Source organism: Platalea leucorodia (assembly GCF_965183815.1).
Source record: "Platalea leucorodia genome assembly, chromosome: 3".
Taxonomy (NCBI): domain Eukaryota; kingdom Metazoa; phylum Chordata; class Aves; order Pelecaniformes; family Threskiornithidae; genus Platalea; species Platalea leucorodia.
This window is the reverse complement of record NC_138825.1, coordinates 50,158,105-50,175,937: the sequence shown is the minus strand read 5'-3', so window position 1 is coordinate 50,175,937 and position 17,833 is coordinate 50,158,105. Positions and strand designations below refer to the sequence as shown.

At 41.5% G+C, this 17,833-nt stretch overlaps 1 protein-coding gene across 1 annotated transcript in view; it reads right to left on the bottom strand.

Moving 5' to 3' along the window:
• RPS6KA2 (ribosomal protein S6 kinase A2) overlaps positions 1-17,833 on the bottom strand; it is a gene marked incomplete at its 5' end in the record, with an annotated part of 172,225 nt that overhangs the window by 81,283 nt on the left and 73,109 nt on the right. Inside the window, one exon of the mRNA XM_082306308.1 lies at positions 14,594-14,675. Coding sequence (XP_082162434.1) covers positions 14,594-14,675 — 82 coding nt within the window. The remainder of the gene's footprint in view (positions 1-14,593; positions 14,676-17,833) is intronic.

Here is a 17,833-nt window from a genome sequence, read left to right as displayed (position 1 = left end):
ACCTCATGTCTTCCAAACGTAGGGTAATCATACAGAAGTATGAAGTAACATTTTTGTGATTGGCCTAATTAGCGGTTTGACAGCTTAGTTCTCATATGGGTAATGCAAGGCTGTGGCTGGACAGTGAGAGGTACATTTCTCAGAAGAGAGGGTTTGGATGGATCAGTCACGGAGCATGAGGCAAATGTTAACATTCACCCTGAGCTACACAACAGCCCTGGCCACGACTGCACTGGGCTGACTTCTCACTCTAAACACTTCTTCCATTAGGCTGCTTGGATGTGATAAACACAGAGCCAATCCACCCTGACTTGCTCTAACAAATTATTTTAGTTACATTTTAGTTACTAAATTCTAAATATTTTGGTTTGTATAATGAGCAACTAGTATATTTAAGGCATCACTGAGGAAGCTGGGATAGTAGCTTATCATCCAAAACCAAGGACACTCCATTGATTTAGGAGATATGAAGCCCTGAGACAGCTTCTATTTGTAAACCTCGTCCTGCATGGTTTATTAGGTTGCCTGCAATCCAGCCCTCTGAGCTACTTGCACATAAAATAGATGGGAATTTAGAACTCAAATATTTCAAGAAAATTGTGGCATTTAATGTCAACATTCAGGCAAACCAAACCTTTGCTTTGCCCAGGCCCTGACATACTACGCAGACATGCTTAATATAGCTCCGTTGATATGTTTGCCTCGTAAAAATAAATGAGCATCTGCAAGACGGCTGTCTGTCACTGAAGAAGCCTCCAGTCCCATCAGCAAGTAGGGTGTGAAGTCAAGGCAAGGTTATTTCCTAAATTAGAGCCTAAGTAAAAGCCTAGTCTCGTGTCGTTACTGACACACTGACTAAAGTTTTGCAACCAGCAAGCCTTGGCCACACAAACAACAAGAAAAAAAGGCTGATCTAGTGTTTTCTCCTGCGAGGAGAGAAACACAGTGCTCAAACTATTGCAAATTATTTTTCAGCCTAGACTTCACTACCGTATAGGGAGCCTTGTGGAAGATATGACTAAGTTCAGAGAGTCTCCGGGTGAAATCATGGCCCTAAAACAGTCAGTAGTAAAACTGCTGTTGACATTAATAGGATCTCACCATCTACATCTCAGTCCCTGTATACAGTTCTGAAAATATATGTAGCTGCTTGAACTCTAAAGGAATACCTAACTGAAGAGGAAATCTTCCTTTTTCCTATGTCACTGGGTAACTGCCAAGAGCTAAACATAAACCGTACTAAGCAATGACTAAAGGGAGACAGGAGGAGAGCAGATAAATATTTAAAGGATATAAACATGAAGGACAGAGAAGAATTATTTCTCAAAATAAAAGGAAAGAAAGGAATATAAATAGGAGGAGGTAAGTGAAACAGAAAAAAAGGAAATGTAGGCTGTCACGCAAACCGTAACTGGATGAACCCCTATGGAGCAGAGTGAAGGGTTGAGATTGGAACCTCATCACCTGACACATTTTAAAACAAAACTGAACAGAAAAAGTTAAATAATGATTTAGTAAGAAACCAGCCTGCCCTGGCTGCAGGGGAATGAGATTGCATCTTTCACTGCGTGCTACTGTGCTGCAGTGACTCCACCTCAATAAAGCACAGTTTTAAAAAAAAAACCTTCTAGATTTCACTACTACGCACAAGTGTTTGGGAGACTGACTGAAACAGAGCAGTCATTTGTACCAGGATTAATGCCTGTAACATCATGTTAGAATATTCCAGCAAAGTGAAAAAAAAATCAGAAACTAAAAATTCATGTTGGGAAGGGACTTGACAACCCTGTGAAGAATAACCATGAGCAGTTTAGCTTTCACACAGTGCTTTGAATTCTGAGATCTCAAATAGCCTTTCCAAGAGCCTTAGATCACTACGGCTGTTACTCCGTGGGTGATAGCTGGAGGTCAGAGGGGTAATGCAGCTCCTCTGGGGCCACCCAGCACAGCGGCCACCAACCCTGTAGCAGCCTTTCCAGTGACTGCTCAGCAAATCATACTGCTCCCACGCAGAGTGCAAACTTTCAGGCTTGCTCAAAGCTTTGCTTTGGAAGTCGCTTGCTTTGTTCTGTTTGTGAAAAAGTGCTCTCAAACCCTCTCATGTGATAAACTCTCTATCGCAAAATAAAAAACAAGTGAGTCATAACAGCATGCAGCATTTCTGCATATTCCTAATGAAGATGCATGTAAAGAGTCCTCTGACACTGGCCAATCTCATGCAGCAAAGTCAGCTCTTACACCTCATGAGTGCCTCCTTTTTGCTCCGTTAGTCTCACCTATAAGCCACCCTTCAAATCTCTTCCCTCCCCACCCCTGCGGCAGGGCTGAACAGCCTTTCTCTTGCCATTTCCCGCTTCTTCCAAGGGAAGCCACCGAGCACCCGCTCTGCCAGCTCTGGGACTGAGCAGCCCTCTTCCCTCGCAGCCCCCTCTCGGGTCCAAACCAGAAAGGGGTGGGAGGAGGGAGGATGCTCTGAGGAAGCTGGCAGTCAGCTATTGCGCCCTTCCCGAAGTTGCAGAGAAGACTAGCTCTGGCCCTGTCCTGCTCCCGCCGCAAAGCTCAGTCTTCCCCTCAAAATGACACCTGGAGCAAGTGCTGCCCATGATCCTCTCTCTCTTCCTGGCCCTCCGCTTCTCCACTTGCAGTTTTGCCCTTCCTATTGCTTTCTCTCAGCTTCACACACCAGATCACATCTCCAAGCCCACCACTATCCCTGATGCTTGGGTCGAGGGGTGGTAGTGTCCCGCTGCCCCAGAAAGCTGCCCTCAGGAATCTGGAGGGCACCAGCTTGCCTGGGGACAGCTGAGGGGCTTCTGGAAAATGGGGGTGTCTGAATTTCAGTAGGTTGGAAAATCAGTTAAATGAAGGCCGTGAGTTTAGTGTGATGGTCTAGGAAGAACCTCTTGGCTTTCTTGGTACCGAGGTCAAAGTGTGCTGTTTAAGAAGACGTCTTCTGTGTAAAAGTCTGCCCCTGGGGGCTCGCTGGAGCTGCAGAGCAAAGCTGCTGGCTATTCTCCTAACAAAGCAAGAGAGAGTGGGCACAAGCTAGAGGCCCATCCTTGCCCCTTTATGGGCAAGTATTCTAGGAGAGGTAGAATACTTGAATGAGGTAGAACGAGGTAGGTGGTAAAGGCGACCCAAATGTGGGGAACACCATGTAAAAACAAAAATACAAAATAGTCTTTCTAAATGTACATTTGAAAATACTTTTTATGATAACATGCAAGGGTCAAGTTAGTGTCTGCATCTATTTACATCCTACCTAGATGTATGACATTAGTATTTTACATTGTATAGCTTATTGTATCCATAATGAAAACAAAATTGAATTGATCAGCATTGACAAAAGCTATACAGCAGTACAATCTCATAAACCTGAAACTCCCTCTGAATGTGAAAGGAAGCTATGACTTAACAGCATTAATGATGACAATTGCCCACGAAATGGCAACTATGTCATAGCACAAACGAAGTCTGAAAGATGACCAGAGACACAGCGCAATTATCTGAGCAATTCAGGCTTTGCCCAAATTTACAAAAATAATCTACCGCTGCTGAGAAAATGTCAGTTAAATTACTGCACCATGGAAACCTCTCGAGTGTGTCAAATACGGTCGCATTCAGATAGAAAACACTGTGGACAAAATAGAAAGGAAGAGCTGCTGGAGACGCTGATTGTTGGTCTCTCTTTGAACATCATCAAAACCTCCAACTTGGAGCAAACGACATAGCCATAAGGAAGCCGTAACTGACATGTGTAACCCACATGAAGAGTATAAAAACACAGAGAATAATTTTGTTTCCGTTGAAACAAATCCCAGATGGTAGTCTCCCACACTGTGCCATCTAACTTTTATGGAGAGCCAGCTGAATGCTAGCACACCTCCAGCAGCAGTTGTGAACAGAACGCCTGGCCAGCTGTTTGGTGAAGGTTTACAAGTGATCCAGCTGCAATGCTGTGAGGCAAACCGTCGCCAGTGCCAACTGACCCCCTACCCTCTGCTGTCACTCTGACTTAAAATGGCATCAAGTGGCAGCGTTGACCTCTCTGTTAATCTGTCCTCGTGCTTGAAAGGAAATAACATTTTTCTGTTGTATTACGGGAACCAGTAAAAGCAGTGGGATGCAGCTCCCAGAGGATGCTTATGAATTTGGTTTCCAACCAACTATAAATGCACTGCAGTTGCAGGCAGCTGAAATTGGTTAAACGGCAATTACGTTGGATGTTCCAACTGGTGCAACTTATTCAGTGAACAGAACAAAGAAATGCTTTTCATATAGATAATGGATTTGTATCACAGCCAAAGACTTGCAGAGTCCATCAGGGAGGTTAAAAATCCCAGTGATATTTAGCTATTGTGTTTCCAGTTCAGCTTTCCACTACAGCTACAAATTTATGCAAAAGTACAGTTGATTCATAGCTCTGATTATTTCAAAGAGTCAATGCATTATACAGAAGAAACATTTCCTAACAATTTCTTGTTTTGGATTCTTTAGCCATTAAATACCATAATGTAGCAGATTGCACTTAAGTAGGAAGGAGTGTTAATAACATCTCCATTAATATCTGACTATTACTTTTCATAAGGACATTGAGCACTGTGAAGAGGAGGCTGGCATAATTAGGTTAACATTACAGATATGGAGACTGAGAAGAGGAGCAGCAGTAACAGTAGCTGGTTTATGTTCACGGAGCAGGCTGGCAGCAGAGATGCGAGTAGAGCCCAAGTCTTGTAACTCCTAAACTGAGATAGCAGCTCCCATACCAAACACAGCCTGCCATGAAAGAACAGACTACATGACATAAATTCAAAGGAGATGAAGACTAAAAGCATTTGAGCTTGTATTTGCCAAAAGAGTAATTTTTCTCTTCCTGTAATTCATGCAGCCTCATGGTACCAACAGCAGGTAATCGGGCAGGATTAAAAGGCTCCCCAGTGGTTCATTCACGTGTTGTGCAGCTGACTCAATGGCTTGCCAGCAAGAGATGCTCTTTTTCAGCAGTGGGTTTCTTAAAATTAGAAGCATTACAAGCAAACAAAGCTTAAAAAGCTCCTTAAAGACAGTGCAAGATAAACAAGACACAAAAGAAATCCAAGCCCCAAGACCAAGTCAAAAGAAAACCAGAAAAGCAGACTTTCACTTGAAGATTCCCATTTGGCCTACAGGACACCAGCCAGAAAGGCAAAAGAAGGGCAGCAGGCAAGATAAAACAGTAACCAGTGTTACGTTAACACTGGTAAAGTCAGACTGGCCTGGGTACATCCTGCCCACTGATGTTCTGCTTAATTCTGAAGCTGAACACATGCGAGAAGGGGAATGGAGGTTGACAGCTGTGGGCAACCATGAGAAACTGAAAACACCCTCCAGAAATGCTGCTGTCTCAAGCAGCCATGCAAGCAAGAGCCGTATTACAAATCCTTCTACCTGAGGGCAATATGACCACTCTGCTGTCTTTGCAGAAGGACATTTTTATCTGTTCAATTAAAACCCCTGAACTTTCAACAATCTACTTGGTAGAATGGGGGCATTGCTACTACCGTAGTAACAAAGCATTCGCAGGGGATCTGAGGTCTGAAGCACACAGCCAGAGCAGATTACACTGTTTAACCATTACCTGCAACTTGCCCAGAACTAGCAAAAGTAAATCTTCTTCTAACCCAGACATCTAGAAGAAACAAACCCTAAGGAAGAAAAGGAAGACGAAAGATTCACAGCCTACAGAAGGTGGAGACTAAACATGACAACAGTCTTCAAGATGTGGAAGAAAACTGCAGAGAGGAAACTGTTCTCAGTGGAGAGGATGTGAACTAATGGCTTCAGCTGTGGCAAGGCAGATACAGGACAGATGTTAGGAAGCATTTTGTAATAGTAGGGGTAGAGACAGTCTAAGAATGAGTTAGGCAAACATCTGTCAGGAATGACAAAAGCATAGCTATGCCAGCCTAGGTCAGAGGTGGGTTGCGGGACTACTTCAGGTGCCTTCCAGCTGATGCTTTAGCAGCAGTGCAAGGCAGGGTTTGCCCTCCGAGAGTCCCACACTGGTGGGTTTACCTGTCTCAGACCCAGGCAGGGACATGAGTTAAGCTCCCAAAGCAGAACCACTGAGCCCCTGCGGCTGTCCTGGGGATCGGCCAGTCCTCACTCGCAGGTACTCAGCCCAGGCAGAGCACTGTGCACAGCCAGCAGTGCCTGTCTCACTCTGGACTCGTTCATTCAGCTGGAGCTTCACATCACTCTTCATGGACCTGTTCCAATTAAACTAAGCTGTGCTTTCCTCTCCTCTCTCTGTGCCTTCCAGCTGTTGTTAATGAGGGGGGTGAGGGCTGGCAAAGGCCATTACACCTCCCGGTCCTTTCCTGGTAAAAGTAGGTTTTCTACAGATAAAATGAAATTGCACTGCATTTGTCAAACCGGATAAACATTTCACTTGTGGCTTCAGGACAACTGTCTGTGTAGTCTCTCAGCTCCTGAAACTACACCAAAAGCAACTAACAGCAATCTGCTACTTGACAATAAAAAATACCAAAAGTGGTCTTTTCCTTAAAGCGACAACCAATTTGGGAATAACTGCAAATAGCTGTCATTAGATATACAGTGCAATGAATACGACAAAAAGAATAATCCAGGGGAAAGCAAGAAGTAGTGAAAGCCCTTGATAAGTCTACTATGGGGACTTTGAAGAATGAGTTTGTGTCTGAAAGCCTTTTACTGATGGCCCCTACAGAAGCTGCAGTTTCAAGTGTCTCCATTGCTACTTATTCACTGTGTCAAGCACAGCAGGGTCAATTGACATTTTAAACAGGTAGATGGCAAATTGACGGAAAATTACAAGGGAATTTGGAAAATTGCTTTTTACTATCAAAAATGAAATGGGTATGACAGACTACTCATTCCTGAAAAAAATCAGCCACCATACCTTGACTGGCTGGAATAACCAGGGGACACGTTCAAATGCAACCTACAAGAGCTACTGCTTTTTTAGAAACTTTGAAGAAATAATTCTTTCTATATTTCATTGACAGAAGAGTGTGACTCAAAAACACTTAGAATAAACTTGCATAATTTGATCACAGGCGAAGAACATATCCTTTCTGCCAAAGAAATCAGCAGACTTTTCAGTGCTTTCTTCCTCTGACTTCGGATTAGAATCTCCTTTGTGCTCTCTAGGGAATCATCATATAAATACCTGAAAAACGCAATACTTTCAGATGCTGCTAATGGGGCCCATGGAACTGCTCAAGGATTAGAAGATAAGGGCGTGGGCATGTTAACTTTGCAAAAAGATGGAAAAAATGAAGACAGCTCTGTGCTATACCTAGTGAAAAATGCGAACACAGGTGCACTCAATGTCTTCATAGCAACATCGGAAACTTTGGCTTAAACCTATGACTACACTAGCAAGCAGTGTAGTGCGGCCAGCAATCTATGGAAAGTAACAGTGGGTGCTGGGACCTGAGGTCCCCTTTGCACTATATGCCTTCTGGTGGTTGATGTCACCCTTTGGGTCCCATGGCCTGAATGCCTACGAGAAGCTGGAGGGCACTGGGTGTGCTCCTGGTTTAGTGTCATCAGGAGGGAACCCAGCTTGTGTGCTCTGAAACTGCTGTGCCCAGCAAACCAAGGCATAGCGAATGGGGATGACTCAAAGAATTGCTTCAAAAGCCCGGTCCGAGCCAAAACACCAATGCTGTTGGGTGCTAGGACACCCATCACAGATTCTGCTACACTACTGAACTTCTCATGGGGAAAGCTGTGGTTTGCTTGTGAGTCCTGTCCCGTGCTCTCTTTGAGGAGAATAAAACAAAGCTATTTCAGGCAGTAACATACTATTGAAGCTGTGTTCCAAATGAACATACAACAATGCAGTGAGCTATATTTTGATATTACTGTCATAGCAGAATTGCACTGGAACAAATGTGTGAACAGGAAAGGACTGGGTGATATCGCTGCATTTACCTGCAGCATGTATGACAAGTGCAGAAGTGTGCACTCCTATGTGAATCAGTCTGGCTGAAAGACAGGGAGAAAGATAGGGAGATTGACTATAATTTTTACAAGTTTTTAGGCAAAGATTTAATAATTCTGTCCTCCTTAGGAAAACAGGAAGAACTTGCTATCTAGCAATCTGAGCAACACTTTTAACAAGGTGATTCTATACAGAACCCAACAGTTAAAATTTTCATGAAGAGAAAGCTGAATTTTCTTTGGCATTTAGGAAAAGCTCCATGAGGAACAACAGGTTTTTGTGTAAAAACAAACTAGCCAAAATGTTCCCTTGCTACAAAGCAGAGAGCATTTTGAATATTCAGAGTTCATTTCTTAAATGTCTTAACGGTGGGAATATTTGCCTGATAACAGGATCTTCATGATGCGCTTGGCATTGTGAAGAGGCTATAATTTAATCAGGACTTCATACAATGAGAAGTCCCGCATGGCTTGAATAGAAACAGATAATAAAATCTTTAAGTGATGCATGCTCAGTTTATATTTATAGCAAAATTTTCCCTTCTCATCCAAACCTGAATCCAAACGCTGTACAGAATCACTAAAGAATATTAAGTATCTAACTCAGCAGCTACAATCTCAATGAACACAAGTCAATGCTCTTTACCAAACAATATGCAAATAAACTTCCAGCAATGCTCTTTGTCATTTTTGTCCTGCCCAGTCTACTGTATATTCAGGCTGTGATGCTCTATAATATTTGCTGACACACAATGAGCTAGTATCCTAACCACATTTCATTTTCCATATAACATATGAACACATTATTCTCCCCAGTCCATTAGAAACAGCCTAAGTAAGCTCTCTCAAACGTACTGTACCCTTTCCTCCTTCAGAAAGCAAGCCCTAGATAAGCTGACTTTTTAGTGGAGGAAGAAAGAGGTGGTCTGATGCAAGAAGCCTTGCAAAGGCACAGTAAAGCCACAGCCCGATGGTGACCTCTAAGCACTGAGAGTTGAAGATCTTCCAGGTTTCATTTTCAAAACTCCCACAGGACGAAAGAAAGTTCTGCTTCCTTGGATGACACCTACTAATTCCAGCTTGCTCCTAAATTGTGATGAGCAAGGTTGGCATGTGCTGCAGCTCAGCACAAAGCTGGAGAACTTCTCCTTGACTCCCGGCCCCAAAGCTTGCATGCGAATAGGCAAGGTCCAGACGGTGACCCAAGAGCATTGCCGTGTGGCTGAGCACATACCGACCAGGCTGATCTTTACATTTTAAAGCCACTTGTGAAATATACAGAGGAATCAAATGTCATTGTGTTTGTGCACACAGAAGTTGCTATTTCCTTCCCAGAGTTTCGTCTCCCCATTGAAAATCTAGTGTACAGCTGTTTCTGGAGAGGGGTGAGCCTATGTCTCAGCTGGATCTTTAAGGACACTTCCAGGTCCAGCAATGTTTTTTCTGAGCTCAGAGCCCTGACATTTGGACAGTTACAATTCTCACAGTAAAGAAGCCATATGAAGGCAGCAGTTCCCCAGGATGCAGAGCATGTAGCCTTTCCTCTGACCAGCAGAGCAAGGGCACTTCTGCTGTGGGGTCTGGACTTGGAGGAAACTGAATGTGTGGTCAGGACTTCCCTAGTGAATTGTTTAGAAGAGGATAATAAGAGGCCCAGAAGGATATTAAAAAGATAACAACTTTAAGAAAAGTTAACAAACCAAAAACTAAGGGGTGAATCTGGGTGAATAACAGGGCCTCTCACCAAACACAGGGGTTGAAAGGAATAGGATAGAACACCTTAAAAACCTGGCCACCAAAGAGCTAATCTTATCTGAGGTGAAGGCTCTTTCTAAATCCTGTCTTATAAGGTTAAGTTGTCCTTAGATTTTTGTTTTGTTGGATTTCCGTTCCCTACAGACTGAAGGGAAACAATTGGAGTTCAATATCTTAGATCTAAGTACCACAATCATTGCAGGGAAACTGAGTCACATACAGGGGAAAACTGAAGAAGCCGCTTCAGTTGGCGTTCAAACTGGGAAGCCACTACTACAATTTTATCAATGGTTTAGATGGAAATCACAGTCCAGCTGGTGACATCTAAGTTAGTTGTTCAGTTTATGATTAATTATAATGAATATCCTTGATCTAACATCCCTGAGAACATCACAAGCTCTCTGTGAGTCAGTAAAGCTGCTCTCACCGCTTACTACATCTATAACCATCACGTGCACTCAGCACAACTGTAAACATATAAGCCTACTGGCTTAGACTGAGGGGATCACAAACTGCAAAGCACTTCAGAGCTTTTGACAAAATGGATTATAATTTCTAAACCTCATAAGCAGAAACAGGTAGACTCTCTCAGTTCTCAGGGTCAAATAGCTTCCAGTGCCAAGATTTACACAGCCCACTCCCAACAAGATGGGCAGATGCAAACTACTTCCTCGTGACCCATCACATAGCCTTCACTAGATCATCATTGTAATATTTACAAAGTTCATAAGCATTATATCAGTGAACTATGACTTCATGCCGCTTTCTCTAAGACTGCATGTCTCCTGGAGGGATGGGTCTTTGATTTTCAAGCTCCAGAGGTAGCCCTTACATTCCAGCACAGCAACCTGTTGGGGATTTATGGGCGCTTCACGGGTGTTTAATGAGGCTTACACTGTTAGCGATCTAAACAGCTCTTGTTTGCAGAATCCTGAAGCACATCCAGTAAAGCCGATGGAGCCTGAGACACCTTGAGAGAAATATTGAGTGAATAAAAATAATCAGCCTGCCCCCTCCCTCTGTCCCAGCTTTGCTGGTGACAAGGTGTACATACACACAGAATAAACAGTCCCTGTTTTCCTTCTGTTTCCTCAAGTCTCATAGTGCATTCAGGCCAGGCAGTCTAGAGTCACTGATATATATCTGTAAGTTTTTAAACATATAGATGAACTTTATTCTCTTTCAATTTTTTCTCTAAAAATCTGATTTTCAAGAAAAAAAAAAGCAGACTGTAATGAAGACACAAAAGCAACATTTTAAGATGGTATTTAATAGTATTATCTAATGACATTCTGAAAGGCAAAAGTCTCACTCTTGGAAGGTGTTTAAATGCCTAAATGTCTTTGAGCACCTGGACCCCCCCAAAAAAGGGTTTATATTTGCAAAGGTAGCTATTAGGGTATTGTAATTTAATAAATAGTGTTTCAAAGTCAGATAAGTTACAGTTATAAATACATGCAGCCGTGAACCTGATGTATTTGCCATCTGGCACCTATCAGCCATAATATTCTCAAACATTTTGGACAAGGTTTTCCTAAAATTAATAATTAGAATGAAACGCTTATCTAGTTTCTTCAGGAAGGTCTCTGCTTTAAAAAAACAGATACCCACAAGCTCCTGCAAAAGGAAATGAGGCATGAAGGAAAGAAACTTGTGTGTGATGCTCTCATTTACAACCAAGAGCAGTAGCTTTCTAACTTTCAAGGATCCATGCTGCTATAGGTACTTGTTCAGATATACTCTACATTTAACATAAACCTTCATGAAGTAAAGATTAATTTCATTTTCATAAATGTTTGTGTGTACAGCATGTGCCTCTGCAAACTTTTACAATCTAAACTAGAATATTTTGGAGTCTAATTCTCCCTTCACAGCAGGAGCGGTTCTGCTGTTTAGCAGATCTTTTTCAAGCTTAAATCTACAAATGTAATTGATCTACAAAGCCTCTTTTGTATCAAACAACTTTTTTGAGCTGTAAATGCTTGAAGAGTGCTGCTGCTGATTGCTATACCCTTCTTATACTACCCTTTGCTGTTGGTGAAGTTGGGTCATGCTAACAAGGGACAACTACCCTGGAATGAGGCAAGGAGGCAGCAAACTCACTGAAGGAAGCACCGCTTTGTACTTCTGCTGCTTCCTAAAATTACCAGCCAGCTACGGCCAGAGTCAGGCTCCTGGGACAGGAAACCCTTTGGCAGGACCCACTATGGTTGTTCTTTAGAGCAAGGTACAAAGCTAATTTTAACCCATCACTCCTGAAGCCATTTAACTTCCTCACGTTTTTATTTATCCGGGTTTTAATTCTTTGGACTAACCCAGAAAAGAAAAAACAGTTTTGATACCGCCTTCTCTTTTCTTTTCTTTCTCATTTCTCCATTTTATGGGTCTTGCAAATCTGTTTCGCTAAAGAAAATAACCACTATGATATTTAGGACTGTGTGGCCATGTCAATGGCACTAGCACCAAGAGCTTTGACTTTCCTGCTCCATGCTGTACTGTGCAGTACAGGTTAGGAAGCAAAATCATTCAGAAACTTGTCTCGTAGCGTGCCTTTTGTAAAGTAAATACTGAACACAGTGCTAACAAGTACTTACAGCTTTACTCCCATTACTTGACATGATAACAAATACTTCACATTGGAGTGACTTCCAGCCTTTTTGAGTGTAGGTAGGCAGCAACAATTCAGCACTCTCACTTAAAAGATGAAATTAAGCTGTCAGAAATACTACCTCTGTGCCAAAAGTTACATGGAAGCTCACTGACAGCAATCCTCATTGTTGCTCTTCTCGCTTGCCCTGTACCAATAGGGTTTTGCCTTCATTTTTGTACTTCCAGTTAAATAGCTGTCAAGTTTAATTCATTTGTAGAAACTAATGTGGAAAAAATTAGTTCCTACCAACGCGCTAGTTATCTTGAGATTAATGGGAAATCCAGAGCTACCAGTCAGAGGGCCAAGTAGTCTGAATGGGAGAGAAGTGCAATCCAGGAAAATCACAAAGCAGCCTTAGCTTTTGGATCTTGTGACCCACACTTGAGAAAACAATAAATAGCCTGATGCAACGACCAAAGGAGGAGAGAAGCAGTGGTTCTGTGGTATCATGAACCAAGGCACTGTCAACACAGAGGTGCCTGTCCTTAATAGAATAGAAATTTGGTGGAACCCTTTGGGTAGTTTGAAATCACCATCTAAATTTTGAGATTTCCTAAAATACTGCCATAAACCAGATTTTTTTTCTCCCAGTAGAATCTAACATTACAGATTTAGCTATTAAATATTAAGTAAGTTGGGGATGTAGAAGAAACCCTTCCCCTCTCCAAAGCTCTTGCTGCTCAACACACCTCAGAGTTATCCAGAAAAAGAGGGAATACCTGATTTTCACCTTGGGTGAAAAGTTCTAGGTTGTCAAAAGAAGTAGAAATAAGTCTCTGGTACGTGTTGATATCAGAGGGGTGGGTCACACAGTCCTTCCTCAGATGCCATGCCTGGCAGGAGACAGCTTTCCCCAGCGGGGAAGGCTCTGAGAGTTGAGTTCAGCTCAGTCTGGGCACTTCACAGTCTTGCTCTTGGTTGAGAAATCAGAAAATCACTCTATTATATGTATTGCGTACACAGGCCTGACCTTTCACTTTTTACATGTTACGCCCAGTACTATTTAAGCGGTTATTTACACCATGCTGTCCTGCCAGAACAAACTTTCCCATCTACATTCCAAACAAAAAGATCAGCACACCAGCATCACTTCAAACTAACATTTCTTTGAAAAGGCTGTCTTAGGGAAAAGTGCTGTGTAAATACCTGGTTTGCCACTTCCCCATTTTAACTAGCAGTCAGAAGAGGTGCTGTGTCTGCCTGCCACCACCTGCTGTAACTCTACCTTGCAATTACCAGTAGCTTCCTTCTTCTTTTGGTTCCCCAAACTGAGGCACGCTAAAGCAATCTGGACGTTTAAGTCATCAGAACTATCTCAAAATTATCTCTCTTCACATTAGGACAGAAATTTGGTCACCATATTGCATTGTGCAAACCCACATTGTCCAAGAAATCGAAAGAGCTGCTCTGGGCAAAACGAATGCTGTCCACCTTATCTGCAAAAAGTGTCAGGCTTCTGAGGGGAAAAAACAGAGTACAGTGCTAGGTCAGGGAAACAAGAGAACAACTGGACCTTCCTAACTTTGTGGAGGAACAAACATTAAGGACTTCAGCTGAGACCAAACTTACTCTGTTTGCTTTTCAATCCTGTGCTTTACTAGAAATTTCTTTTTGGTCTGAGTGAGGCTGTAGCAGCCAATGGCCCCAGGAGAGGATAACCAGCTTCAAACATCAGTCATTTGGCCCCAGCCTTCTGGAGACCATGTGCTGACTGGTCCTGAGCTAGGAAACAGCATGATTTCAACAACCTCAGAATGACTCGTTGCACTTGAAAATATGCTTCCACGAATTTTCAGGCGTATAGTGAGAAGCACCAGCTGGAGGGCCTTTCTGCCCAGTAGGAGTCATGTTTTACTTCAGCAATATCCTTATTTAAAAATACTTATTTCTGTTTATTTCAGCAACAGACGGATACTGCCACTATGATACAAATTAATATATGCACAATAGAAGTCCTGTAAATAACACAAAGAAAGTGAAGAAAGCATGCAGCTAGAAAACTCCCAAGCCCTCTTTTCCTGCTCCCACATGGTATATAAGTAATATATTTTTGTGTGCACTTTTTTAGAACAATCACTACAGCGAGGCAGATTTTTGGAGGGTGGTAGAAACATATTTGTGTACTCTTATATATCCTAAGACAGCAGCAATGCAAAAAATGACAAGTAAATGACGAAGTAGCATAGAAATAGAGACTGCAGCCACTGTCCCAATCCTTACCTTTCAGAGTTGCCTTCTTAAGTACCTTCATGGCATAAAGCTGACCCGCATCAGATCCTTTGATCTTCCTCACTAGAAATACCTGTAAAAAGCAGACATCTTGTGTAGATGAGTACTGAACTTCCAGTTACAAGCCTTGCTGCATTCGATAGAGGAATAGATGCAGGAATTCAAATGAAAACTATTAGCTGAAAGCACTTCGTATCTATTTCATCTACAATTTGTTGAGCTAGCTCTGGAAAGCTTCATTTTTAAACCTTTACTCCCTCACAAAGAAAATACATTCAACATTATTAAGTTACACATTCTATTAAAGATGTGTGAATAGTCGTAATCAGAGCGTGCACATCTTTTCATATTCTGACCAGCTTTACATGAAAAAAATTATGTCTCATTTGTGCTTAGGAAAGCGCAGTGTCTTAAAATTATTGCCATCAATTAAATTAAGGAGAAAAAACAATTTGGTTTAATTTATAGTGTAAATCATGAATGGTGACTAGCCTAAGATATAACTGAAGCAAAAAGTTCATACAGCTGAAAATCTGGTTGCGCGTACTTAACAAAAGGCAGGACTACTTTGATTAACAAATAGGTTATTATAATAAAGACAGTTTTCCCTGTTACAGCTAGTTTGCTACCTCTTCTGACCGTGTCAATTTGTCATGGAAATAAAATAAAATAAAATTGTACCTAAAATTCTGATCTTTTTTTTTTTTTACTCCATGCAACTATTTCTTATTTGCCCCTGAGTGCATCTGAGCACTGGAGGGGTAGCAAACAAAGAAATCGGTAATTTAGTTTGGTCTTTATAAGACTTTTAATGTTTTAATAATTGAAAATAAAAAAATCTTTTAGCTGATTCCTAGGACTTTGCCTGCTGAGGTCAAAAATACCAGACAACAGTGTCTCTTCTATTTCAGCACTTTTGTTACTGGACAGAAGCAGGAAGTAAAGCCAAATACAAAATGAAATATAAGGCCACATACATAGCATACACTTGTAACATTATAAATTATCAAAGGCTAGCTGAAATTACCTAACTAATGAATGTCTAGTTGGATTACAAAAATCGATGGCAATTATTTTATTCCTTGCCTGTTCAGGAACCATGCAGCTTTCTTAACTGCCTCCACCCAAAATATAAAAAGCCAAAAAAAGAACGGAGGAAGTCTGTTTCTAGCACATTATTTGCAAGTTGAAAGACTCTTCCTCCTGCAAATAATAATATCTGTAAACAGTTATGATTTTCTGAAACACCCTTTGAGGAAAGGTTTGTGGGGAGAGAGAACAACTTTTAACAACCAGCTAGAGAAGCTGAAGAAAAAAAAAAGACTACATTCTCCCTGAACACCTTAACCACGGTCTTACATCTGTACAGCATCACAGATACAACACTTCTGCAGTACAATCTCATATATTTTTGGTGAGATTTTCCTTCTCAAGATGTTTCCTGTGCATATGAGATATGCACAGTTCCTCAGCTGAGCTGCCCTAACTAGCTGAGCTTGGGCACATGTTGCTTGCTCCCATCTCTCAATGAACAAATACCTCCGGTACTCACAACTGTAGGAGCAAATGATGAAATCTGGATGCAACAGGAACACGTAAGACTTTCTGAAGTGTTTTTCATTAACATTCATGATAAATTAAGCTCAGCTGCTCCAGCATTAACAGGAAGTCAATTCATTTAGAAGTTCAGCTAGACAGAGAAACGTTAGGATATTTTTCTATCCAGCCCAAGTAAAAGATTTAATTTTTGCATTACATTGGAAGGCGGGAGAAAATCAAAATCAAGCTTACCCAAACACTCAATTTTCAACTGTATTATTATTCTGTAAAAATGGTTATGGAATCTTTATCCAAAAAAACAAAACCCTACACCCTTAAGATAATGATTTTAAGCTGTACTGCACACAGAACAGCACAGCATACTGCATCTGCAGAAATATTAGGCTGCAGTTCTAGAAATATCTTATCTACCATGTAACCTTGCAAAGCTTGTAATACCCATATTGCTGTAATAAGCAAAATTATCAATTTACATTACTAGTCACTAAACAGCTGTTCCCTGTAGCATGGGATAGGGCACTTGTCTGCAGTCCCTCCAAAACAGATGAGTCAAGAACACTGTGTGCTGCTTCAGAGGACATCAAAATAATCATCAGACCGAAAAGGAAACATAACAAATGAAAATGCATTGTATTGCAAAATGATGTCATCCTTCTGATTATTCTTAAAAGTAAAGTCATATTGTTCTTGAAACCACCAAGCGGTCCTAGAGTGCTTACTTAACTGGTTATATTAGCTATACTATACTAGTTTGCCAGAATAGCACAGGCATGTGGCTGAGCATGACTTTCAATTTTCTAGTCTGATATGCATGCAAACACCTCAGGTTATTAATACCTCAACTAGCAAAACTCCCCTAGCTAGACCAATAAGTATATCACCCAAATCCCAACCTAGAAAGCTAAGCAAGTGCTGTGACTTTCAAGAGTGTTGAGAGCACTCCCTCTGACACCAAAGGCATTTTCTCTAATCCTGCAAGAAATTCTTTAGGGCTTAGGTGGACAACTTGAAAACCAACCAGTCTGCATCCCTAGAGACTTACAGATTTGAACCATTAGCTCAAATACCAAGTTGACGAAAATTTAGGTGGTTGGGGACTGCATAAGAAACACAGAGCACACTCCCCTCCCCTGTGTCTTTGCTGCTCTGGGGAGTTTACTGACCTGTTTCACATAAGATACAGAAAGTGAATTGTAATCACACACAGCTCCAAACAGGTATGATATCCACACTCACGCTCTGATCCCCCAGTGAACTGGGTGGAGCATGTGCCAGAAATCAGATCTCCTTTTGGGAAGTGGTGGCAGAGACCAGGCATTTTGCTTATAAAATGCCTAAAGCTAGAAGGCCAACTTGGGCAGTTAATAATGAAATACATCAGTTCAATCTAAGATAGCCAGTGAACCATTTCTAAAATCCTTACTGCCTGAATCTGAAAACTGGCCATTCTGCCTCTATTACTTTTGCAAAAGAGATTTTCTTCTCTTGTTTGTCTCCTTCTTGTATTGAGACATACAGTAAATCTAATTTTGAGCTGTTTGACTCTTCACGTATCTTTAACGTTTAAAACTTAAATATCATTATTGTGCTCTCAAGAAATTCTGTAGTTCAAAACTTGGTAGTGAACACTAAGTTTCCTGATATCTCTCATCTCAGGGAACTTCTAACGGA